This window comes from Lepisosteus oculatus, chromosome 27 (assembly GCF_040954835.1).
Source record: "Lepisosteus oculatus isolate fLepOcu1 chromosome 27, fLepOcu1.hap2, whole genome shotgun sequence".
In the NCBI taxonomy this organism is placed as follows: domain Eukaryota; kingdom Metazoa; phylum Chordata; class Actinopteri; order Semionotiformes; family Lepisosteidae; genus Lepisosteus; species Lepisosteus oculatus.
In genome coordinates, this window is record NC_090722.1 from 11,782,288 (window position 1) to 11,793,012 (window position 10,725).

General features: G+C 43.3%; 1 protein-coding gene across 3 annotated transcripts; it reads right to left on the reverse strand.

Moving 5' to 3' along the window:
• Nucleotides 1-1,468: 1,468 nt before the first annotated feature.
• On the reverse strand, nucleotides 1,469-10,109 carry LOC102686500 (guanylate-binding protein 1-like). 3 transcript variants are annotated; one of them, XM_015336565.2, is made up of 10 exons: nucleotides 9,503-10,109; nucleotides 8,322-8,543; nucleotides 6,620-6,747; nucleotides 5,251-5,360; nucleotides 4,515-4,732; nucleotides 4,094-4,336; nucleotides 3,430-3,707; nucleotides 2,989-3,201; nucleotides 2,366-2,468; nucleotides 1,469-2,031 (listed from the first exon to the last, which is right to left on the reverse strand). In XM_015336565.2, exons 2-10 carry the CDS (start codon nucleotides 8,515-8,517, stop codon nucleotides 1,646-1,648), a joined length of 1,875 nt encoding a protein of 624 aa, XP_015192051.2. In that variant the 5' UTR covers nucleotides 8,518-8,543; nucleotides 9,503-10,109; the 3' UTR covers nucleotides 1,469-1,645. The 3 variants fall into 3 exon arrangements, with proteins under 3 accessions (XP_015192051.2, XP_015192053.2, XP_015192052.2); XM_015336567.2 differs by lacking the exons at nucleotides 8,322-8,543; nucleotides 9,503-10,109 and adding an exon at nucleotides 6,909-7,095; XM_015336566.2 differs by lacking the exons at nucleotides 8,322-8,543; nucleotides 9,503-10,109 and adding an exon at nucleotides 6,871-6,890.
• Between the last annotated feature and the right edge of the window lie 616 nt (nucleotides 10,110-10,725).

The following is a 10,725-nucleotide window of genomic DNA, read 5'->3' on the forward strand; positions in this document are numbered from 1 at the left end:
CTAGTGGTCAGGAGTGCACAGTGCAATAGAGCGACAGGCAAGCGATGTCACAGGAGGAGAATTGTTGTGCTCGGCTGAGGCCAGGATGGTCAGAATGACAAGGCTCCAGTTCACTTTAACAGTCGTTGGCTCTCTGAGAGGATCAGAGCCCCCAGCTAAACCAACAAGTCCCCAGCCCTGCAGCTCCTGGTGAGAGCCCAGGGTCCCCAAGACCTGCTGGTGTTCATTCCATCCCAACTCTGTCAATTACCAAACTCTCAACGGACTTAACTATAGGGTTAATTTGAACTCCTTGTTTTCAGTTCCTAAACACCTTGGAGGATGCCTTTTAACTAGTGGTGTATAAGTAACTTGAGATGTCCAACTTTTGAGTAGAACAACAAAGAAAAAAAACATGCAAAGGTTCCAATCAAACAACTAGATAGTACAAATAAGTCAAGAGCTTGGCTGGAACATAAACTAACAGTGGAGTGTGGGATTGGGTACCCCTGTCCATTGAACACTAAGTCCTAAATCACAGAGACCAGCCCATAGATTCCTGAATTTTGCTCCAACTAGTTCCTTAAATATTTAACTGTTAATCAGCAAATCAATACAGTAATTAAGGAGCTGGAGGTACAAAATTGCTGGAATGGGTGCTTTGGAAGGCCTAGGGGTTGAGTAGTCTTGGTTTTATTAAAACTCTGTAACTATACTGTAAGTATTCAGTATTCCTGTGTAATTAAAACTCCTGGTTTTAACTATATAGGGCTACAGTGTTCAGAGCTTGTGTCAGTGACATTGAAATTTACAATTGGTTTACATGTATCAGGGTGCAGTCCTTCTAAAGCCCACATGATGTGTTAACTCTGATTGGTGCTGTATCTCCTGTCAGGTGCATGAAGAACAAGTGGACATATCGGAAGAGAGAACCTCATTCTCCTGTGTGGTACAGAACTAATCACTGGGAAGCATGTGGCAGTAGGAAGTGATGGCAGTTCCTGATGGGGAGGTAGTTAACAGAAAACAACTGGCATTTACAAACAAAATAAAAAAGAAATAGGCAAAGATCCCTTTTGAAGACTTGATTTTGAATGAATCTTCAGTGGGTGGAATAAAATGAAGTTTTAGACTTGTCAGTGCCACCAGTTAAGCAGACAGATTGTTAAACTAAGAAATCTAGAGATCATTTGAGACTGAAATTTACCCTTTGGTCCTCAAAAAAAAGGGGTTCTATTAACCAAATAAATCATGTGCTTAATTTATCAATAATGCAAAGGGCAGAAATCTTTACAGACAGGTGACACGTCAGGCTAATTGGTCTATATAATTATTATTATTAAGAAGAATATAAACTCTTCTGATTCTCAAGGACATTCTGATAATTAATGAAGATGATAATGACCACCAGTGTCAAACTCATGAACCTGGTATCCAATGAAGATGCTGCTGAGCACTCTGGGAGCACAAGGTGTTAAGAATAGACAGATTTAGAAGTAGAAAGCAAATCTGTTTTACTGATCAAGTGTTCAGACATATGGACAGAAGACATGATGCAGGACAGTACAGCATATAGTTACAATTACTATAGAAGACAATTAGGATTAGGTAAGCAAACAGGGTTAAAAACTCGCTCTCTCATAAGCATGTTCTCTCCTGGGGACCTTCATTTCGGCAGTTTCTTAATGGACTTGTACTTGAGGAAGGCAGATGCAGCTTTTAGGCCCTCCTTCACCACAGGCAAGATGTAGTCGGTCCAGACGTTGCCCTTCGATAACTCCGCCTTGAGGTTCTGGATCTCCTTCTCCATCAGATCTGCCTTGTCCTGGAAGCCCTTCTGCAGCAGCTCCTCGTGCTCCTTCAGCTTGCTCTGAAGGGCTCTCTGGGCCTCCTGGCGGCTGCTGTCCAGCTCCTGCTGCGCCTTCTCCTCTGCGACCCTCAGCTTCTGCTTGTGGCTCTCCCTCTCGTCCTCCAGGAGTCTCTCTGCCACCAGGCACTTCTCCTCCTCCGCCTTCCTCTGCTGCTCCAGGAGGGCGGCCCGCTGCTTTTCCGCTGTGCGCATGGGAAAGGGGCAGAAGGGGGGATCGTGACTCAACATTGTCAGGAGCACACTTTTCTTTTCTGGGCAATTCTTTTTTAGAAACAACAAGGACGTTCTTACACAGAAGATCTCCTTCACTGAAAAGCAGCTTTCCCCCAGACACAAAAGACACAGGAATTCCTGTGGCCCACCTTGGAAATGGCCCAATTGTACTACAGATTTGTACAGTCTGGCTTCCCCGAAGTTCCCACTTTAATTCCACTGATCAAGCAAGTTCTCCACCTCATCCACTGTGCAGTGGGGCTGCTGGTGCCAAAAAGCTGGCATGAGGTTATCAATACTCACCGGCAATTTGTTTCTCATTTTCAGCCAGCTTCTGATCAGCCTGAAGGATGGATCTGGATTCGACTTCTTTCATCTTCAGAAACTGGTCCAGAATCTCTTCAGCCTACAGACCAGACAACCCACTGAATATACTTGAAATGACAGTAGCCAATGTTTTTAGCAACACCAAATCCATGGAATTATCCATCCCTGTTCTGCCGCATCTCAGCCGGGATAGGACAGGGCAGGGATGAGTGATGAGAGTGAGGGTTCTGTCTTGCCTTTCTGTCAATCATCATGCATTTGCTGTGTATTTCCAGGCAAAAGCACACTACACCACCCATTTCCTACTCTGACTGCCTCTTTCCTACTCTTGAAATACTGTACATACTGTATGTTACTAAATATTGAATTTCTTGGCAAATGCCCATAAGACAACAACATAATCATACTCCCAGATGCACTCTTGAGAAAATCTGAATACTGTGTTTTTCAAGCACATCTTAAATACCTAAACTAATAGACTAATCAAAATGGATTGCAGTTAACTATAAAACATTTTACCACACACTGCTGCAGTTGAGGTCTGGCTGCAATGCCCTGTTAATGAAAGAATGTGGCTCTACAGTAGCTGCAGTTCCTACCTTAACCCCTTTGTTGGGTTCAGCACGGAACTGTGCCACCAATGCATCTCGATCCTTACAGTAGAGCTCGTAGCCACCAGGCTTGGCATAGAAGCCCTCCTCCAGCTTCTTGGCGATGGGGGCGGAAAGCTGGGCCAGGAGCTCCTGGCAGGCTTGCTCAGAGACTTGTTCGTTGTGATCCAGAAGAATGGCATAGTGTTGTCCAATCTTGCTCTGTGAGTGAGAGAGCATGAAATTCAAAGGAAACAGATGGGCGATGGGGTAGATATTGTCTGAGTTATAGTTATGTTTTGGTTATATTCTGGACTTATATTTCATGTATAAATGCTTCCTGAGAAGGCATTTTTTGTTTTTTTTTAAGTATGTCTTGATTGGTTTCATAGTCAAATTGTGAAAACAATTTCCTAAGGACAGAAAACCCATGGATTTGTAAGAACTTACTCCCAGGTTGCTCATGTGCTGACCACTGTCATCTTTGAAAGACTTGCTGGCGAACCTCTCCAGAGCCAGTTTTTCCCAGTGCCTGTGCTGCTGGGATAAACCCTCCAGGCTGGCTGGGAAGGTCACTGCCTTGTCCATCCCCTCCTTGTACACCTTTATCCCCTCCTGCACAGCTGCCTGGTTCTCAATCTGTGCCATTGTCAGCACTGCGTTCTCCAAGCAGGGCACATCACCTCTCGAGATGGTGCCCACATAGGTACTGGCCAAGATACCAAGCACTGAGAAAAGAAAACCAGAAAACAAGTGTGGTGGAGAGAGGTGTTGCCCACAGAAAAGCACTAAGACCTGATGCAGTTTGTATTCAGAGTTTATAAAAGATACACATTCTTCTAACCAAACTGCTCTGAAGTGCTGATTTTCAACACAGCCTGCATGTAATCCAGACCATCCCAGTTTATTATGTGCTGTATATCACTGCAGGGAAGTGGACATTTGCACAGAATGGAGTCCAAAAGCAACCTATTTCAAATCCAAACCCACTGATCATATTAAGGGTCACTGGAGAGACTCCTGCCGACAATGAGAAAGTATCTCGGAAAAGTTGGGGTAGGATATGGAATACAAGGGTACTGTAAGGCAGACAAACAGGGACTGTCTCACTCACTCCTGCCACTGACAGGATGTCCTCCCTTGATGGTTTTGACGGGACTCTGGTTGAAGACGTGCTGGCAGAAGCGCTGGGTGGCCTCCAGGAAGGAGGCGCTCAGGTCCCTCTCGTCCAGAGTCTCGAGGCGGGTCATGGCATCGGGGGCGGCGGGGCTGCCGAAGACGAAGCAGCGGCGCAAGGGGAAGAAGTTCCGGATACACTGCCGGGGCAGGTTGTAGTCGGACACTTTCCTGTTGGTTCCTGAAGAAGATAGCGCAATCCTTCAATATTAACTTAGAGGAAGCATGCAATCAGGATTAATACACAAGAACATCCTTTTTATTGTATAGTTTGGTCATGGAGTATTTTGAATGGAGCAGAAAACACTGACACATCCTTTATTTGGTGAAATGGTTGTAAGGCATTAGAAATCTTTTACCTTTCTTGAGTGTCAGAGCGTGTTCAAGATACTCGTCCTCAGTCACCGGCCTCCCCTCGATCTTCAGCTCCAAGGTGAAGTCGCGCACAGCCCACACAAAATTGGGGAAGTAGCGCACAAACTGAGAGTCTTCTTCATCAATGTCATCATCACTCGTACCTGGACTGGATTTGCCAGGGGCCTTCACCTTGATCAGGTCAGTCAACTCTGTCACGTATCTGCTCAAGAGCTCAGGAATAATGTAAATAGTTGCAATTTCCCCTCTTACAGCTTTGAAACCTGCAGAACTGCAGTCTGTCAAGAAGCAGTAGCTAGTTCCGATGTGTTATGATTTCATTTATTACTAATGAAGTAGGACTTATATGTGTACTGCAGATATCCAGCATTACAACATTTATAATGAACCATATTGTAGAAGTCATCATAGTGATTGCAGAAATCTGTTAACTTAGGCTGTCTCAAAATATCTGTTAGATATTTGTTAGAGCAAGCAAAAGTAACTCTACCAACAGCTGCAACAACACATGTAACAATACAAGTGTTAAAAGAGGAAACAATGTATTTGCAAATACACCAGTTCCACATATTTCTGTATCTTTAATTGTCTATGGTGACTCCTTACCATAGAACACTAGAAATGAACTAGTTTTTGCAATCTTGCCTCCTTCAAGCTGATGCTGAGCTACTCTAAGTCACAAAGCTAAATGGACAAAACCCACCTGAAACACAAGGATACTGCAGGTTCTCCAGGGCGTTGTTGTCGATGGTCCCGCGGCTGTTGTAAATCAGTGTGCTGCTCAGAAGAATAGCCAGGGCAAAGATCCAGCAGTCGTTCTTTTGATCTCCCTGGAAAACACGTTTCCAGTCTCTTGATAATGCACTTTTCATTTCTTCTCTACTGCAGCAGGTTTTAAACACACCTTTTCTGTCATACCAACTGACAGCTCTTCACACTAAGACAGCCTGCAGGCTTTACAGGAAAACTACTGTAATTGTGATTGGAGCTCTGGTTCACATAAAGGGTTTGAATACCTAGTGGGCTACTGCTCTTGTACCCTTGAACATGGCACCTCACACAGAGTGTTTTGGAAACTGGAGTTATTGTGGTGGGAAACACCAGACTAAATTAATTTATTGCATTCAGTGTCAAAGCCTTTTTTCAGTCATGATAATACTGTATATATTACAAATATAGATTTGTTTTTGCTGGGATGCTTTCTTAGCAATAATAACATTATTCCTTATTATTATAGAAACAATAGTTAAGAACTAAAATATAAATTTAATTTTGTAACAAACAATTGAGAAACGGGTAATTAACTCAGCCTTAACACCACAGTTCTCTTATCAGCTGGGAAGACAACAGGGCTGTGTCACGCTCATTACACCTAGAGGGCGCTCTACGTTCCTTCTGTTCCTAGTTTCCTGTGATTATTCATGTCTTTCTGGTGTGTCTTGTTGTGTAGCCTATTTATTTCCTGCTTCTGCTCTGCTACTTGCTCAGCATTGTTGTTCAGTTGCCCTGAGACCTGCCTAGCACCAGGTCACTCCTGTCCTTGGCCTGAGGGCATAGGTTTCTATACGGCTTCCCCTGAACAGCTGAGCCTGGGCTAACCCCGTCTCGCCACTATGCATAGGGTCTTTATCGCTCTCCTGCCATTCCACGGTTCGTCCTGTCGGACTTACATGACAGGCTGGGGACACAAATATGCACAGTTGATTCACCTGTTACTTGTCTCTCTGTGAGTGTCAGTATGTTTATAGGACAACTGGCATCCACTGGAGGAGAGACGCAGCTCTCACTGACAGCACTGCAGGATCACAGCAAAGTCAAACAGGAACAGGAACTTGTGTTTTTTCTTTCTTTGTTCTGACTCAAACCTACCTACATTCTGCAAGCTTTGAGCTGCATCTTTGGTATTACAAATGAACTGTCAGTCTTCATCTGTGGTATGAATTAGGAAGCTAAACAGTAACTGATGAGCCATAAATAGAGACAAAACGCACAGCATGAGATTAACTGTAAGAAGTATTAAAAATTAGAATCAGGGACATTGCAAAGGGAAATTATCTTTAATCAGATTTAAAACCCTCTTGTTACTCACCTTCTCCACATCCCCCAACCCCTCGGTGTCCAGCAGCACCAGTGTGTGGTCAGGCTTAGTGGGGTGAGGGATGCACCACATCCAGATGCCCTTGGTGTGGGACTGTATGGTGGACCCCAGGGCGAATCCTGAGGACAACAAAGGAGAAGCATTACACAAATGTGACTCTCTGCCTTGGAAAGAGTGGTGAGCGGTAGGCACAGCTTGTTAAGGATTTGGCCAGTGAAACCGAAACCAAGTAATGAACCCACTTGAAGGAACTGATAGAGCCAAGTCGTGATCCAAATACCGTAGATGAAGGAGAGAGCCGAGAGTCCAGGGAAGCCAGTGATCCAAATGGGGAGAGAGTAACCGAAGCCAAGCCGTGATCCCAAAAAACGTAGTAAAAGGGAAGAAACCAAAGTCGAAACCAACACATTACGAAGAGGTAGAAGGCTTATCGCAACAAAGAAGCTCGAACGGAAAACCAATACTGAGCAAGGAGGTAGGGAAAGACTAGTGCTTAAATACAAGATGAGACGGAGGTGTTGTGGTGAAAGCGTACACTGATAGGTGGACTAATGAACTAAGGCTACGCCTTCTTCTGCCTCTTCCATTGCCGGGAGGCAGGGATCCTAACACAGCTGGCAAAGGATATGCCTTCTGTCTGCTGTGTTCCAAAGGTCATTACTCTTGTATGAGTGAATGCCTTCTTTTTGAGCTGCTGCTGGCATGAAGCCCAGGGGCACAAACCCTGAAAAGCCCATGATTGGGCAGACAAACTGGACTGACTGGCCTATTTCTAAGTGGAGCTTCCAATCACTTCTTCTAACATATTGTTCTTTCAGAAGACATAATGCCTTCTTCATCATTAACTACTGGAGCTTCTGGGAAAGTGCTCCTGGTGAGAGAGTGAGAAAGTGAGGGAGTGAGAGGGAGAGAGGGTGAGAGGGCGAGAGGGCGAGAGGGTGAGAGAATGAGAAAGTGGGAGTGTCTGAGTGTCACGGACGTCCAAAGGGACTAACCGTGGGGAGCAGGAGAGCGGAAAAAGACCCATATGTATAGCGGCGAGATGGGAAAAAGGCCCGGGCTCATTAGTGCAAAGAGTTCAGGGATGCCGTATAGAAACCAATGCCCTCAGGGAGCGGACGTGGGGCGCCCTGGTGCTAGGCGGGTCTCAGGACATCCGAACGTCAATGCTGAGCGAGGACAGAGTGCAAGACCCGGAAATATATAGCCCAAGGGAAAGAGAGGGACAGGAAGGACAGCAGACCGGAAACTAGGGACAGGACAGAGAAGGAGCGCCCTCTGGCTGCAGAGGGCGTGACACTGAGTGTATGAGCCTGGTGATGGACTCAGGTCCTGTGCAGGGTGTACCCTGCCCTGTGCCTGTTGCTTGCTGGGACAGGCTTCCATGCGACACTGCGATCCAGTATTGGACAAAGCAGTTAGAAAATGGCTGGAAGGATGGATGCTGGTGACTGGATGGATGTTGAAGCTCTGGACTGCATGTGGATTTATGTATTTACTTGACAAACTTTGCATTTTTTATTTTACTTTTGAAGATGTGAAGAGTTAAAAAAAGCTATGCATCAGAATTTGGAAGGAAAAATTAAACTACAGATAGTGAGGAAATTCTGTCTGTAGCCTGAGATGCTGTATTGCACAGTTTCTCTCAGAAATGTGTGGGGAAAACGCCCAAGCTGTTATTCTGGATTCTCACCCTTTCTCTTCCCTGCCAGCTTGTTCATGAAATATGATTTCCCTGTGCGATACAATCCCACTATTGACACCACAACCACTGACTGCTGGATCTGTTCCAGGATCTCCAGGGCCTGGGAGTTGACACTGAGTTTTCCATCTTCTCCATTCTCGATCAAACATATCGGGGCTGCCATTGAGATGTTGTTGCTGGCCATAACCAAACACAGATATCTGCCTTTTCCTAGAACAATGAAGAAGAATGAAATTACAGATACATTAGCTGCGTTTTTACAACACAGTGCATCAGTGCAGCGACGTATAGAACATAACTAAGTGGAAAGGAACTGCAACAAACACCCAGGTGAAGCACACAGCACACTATTCTGAGAGATGTGAGTCCAACATGTGCTTCTTTGGAAAAACACAATACATTCATTTTTGAAACGAAGAATTATTCTATATAGTCAAATCTTAAACACTGAACAAAGTATCTGTTTCTGGTTGACATGCACCAATTAAGTAAGTGCTTGTCTTTGGTGACTCTTCATTTTTCTAAATTTTTGGGAATATACTTTTCTAACCTCTTGAATCATACTTTCTACTCGTCCTTAAACTGAAATCTTTCGTTATACTTTTTGTGTTTTACGCCATTTAACAGTGATATATAATGTTATACATACATATAAAGGAAAGCGGTGCATATTTATGTGACCTGTCAAAAAAGGAAAGTGGTGTATGTTTTGATGTCTGTGTACGTTTCCTGTCTTTGTGATACAACGCAACATACGTTGCAATTATTTTAAAATAAAACCTGAGGTAGTTGCAACATTAAGTTAATTTGTATCGTTTTTTAATGTGGGGAGCCCAGTCGGTATCGAGAATGTAGTCTTCGAAGAGTCCGAAATGGCGCTCATTCAAAAAACGCTCTCAGTGTAACGGTCTTGGTTTCCGAGAAAAGTGAAGCAGCTCGTTTTCACGAATTTATTCGCGTTCGTTCTTGACGAGTAATAAAGCGATGTAGTGTAACGTTGCCACAGAAAAACGAACATGAAATCGTGCTTGATGTAAGGTATTCATATTACCTTTACACTTTCGTTTGTAGTACTTTAGAATTATTTTACAGTTTATAAACTCAGATTTAAGGAAACAAGCATTAGTAAGCGTACACAAATATCAATTCATATAAGCAAATTCAAGTACCTGATACAAAGGATGATGCCGGGATTCCGTCAGTAGGATCGCGAATACTCTCTGAGTTGCTTTATAACTTAAAAAGTATTTCTTCAAGCGCGTCTTCGTTAGAAAAGAAACTGCAGTCTTCTATCGCAGCTGTAGAGGTTTCAAACCGAAAGCAAAAACATCGAGCACACCAGGGCGTGACAATGTTCTCAATGTAAAACTACAAGGCATGCTTAGGTGTCAATACTTAACCCATACCAGCATACTGTATTTTAAAAGCATAACTGGATATTTAAAGCAACGCAATTGGGTATTTAAAATAACTTACTGCTTATCCTAAAATAACAGGTGTACTGTACATGAGGGTGTACTGTATGTACTCAGTGTCCCCTCATAGCGCCTATGGCTCTTAAATTCTGAACGACACCCACCCGAGACAATGTGCTGAAACATTCTTTTCACGCATGACATCCCGACACGAGGTCAAGTCCATCTTTCATGCCCTCAGTGCGAGAGTCTGTGACAGCAGGGAGCTCTCAGAACTTGCCACTCTGTGATTGCTTAAAGATCACAAGTGCCGAAGCGTCTAACTTCAAGAACAGTTCGTGATTTTCAGTAATTTGGCTGGATGGGGTATTTGCTGTAAGAAATAATGTTAGTTTCATTACCAATTGCCAGAACAAGACATACATTATCCCCACGACCTCTTTTATTGGCTAATTTAATCCATGCCTGTGAAACAACAGTTTGAGGCAGTTGTTTCACTTTAAAAGTGAAAGAACTTCTATGGATCTACAACAAAATACTAGAACAGTTGTGAGACCTTCTTTTTCTAGAACAGGTACAGTATGTGATAAGAAAACACTACGTAAGAAAAGTGTGTTTTTATTTATTGTTCGTAAAGCAAAATAATTGCACGACTTGAAATAAAGTAAAGTTTTCCAAATTTTTAAGAGACATAAAAATAGTAAATATTGATATTTCACTAATGTATAGATGTAAGAGAGGATACAGAAAGACTACCTCTTTTATCCACCGCGTTGTAAAAAATACATTTTACATTTTTACAACCTTCTGAATGTGGTTTATACCCACGGAATGGTGTTTTTGATTACATAATGTTTAAAGGTTATTTACAAAAAAGATAAACACTAAAAATACATTTTAGCAAAACTATATTACTTCTGCAGTTGTTCTAAAATACAGTACATTCCAACTCGTTTAATGCAACCTTTTGATGGGAG

What these genes read in the sequence shown, in the direction of transcription:
- LOC102686500 (XM_015336565.2), bottom strand. Translation starts at nt 8,517, where the DNA reads ATGGCCAGCAACAACATCTCAATGGCAGCCCCGATATGTTTGATCGAG. An exon ending in CGCTCTGACACTCAAGAAAG is followed by an intron (nt 4,337 to 4,514) that starts GTAAAAGATTTC and finishes TATCTTCTTCAG; the next exon opens with GAACCAACAGGAAAGTGTCC. An exon ending in AACCCAACAAAGGGGTTAAG is followed by an intron (nt 2,469 to 2,988) that starts GTAGGAACTGCA and finishes TCTGGTCTGTAG; the next exon opens with GCTGAAGAGATTCTGGACCA.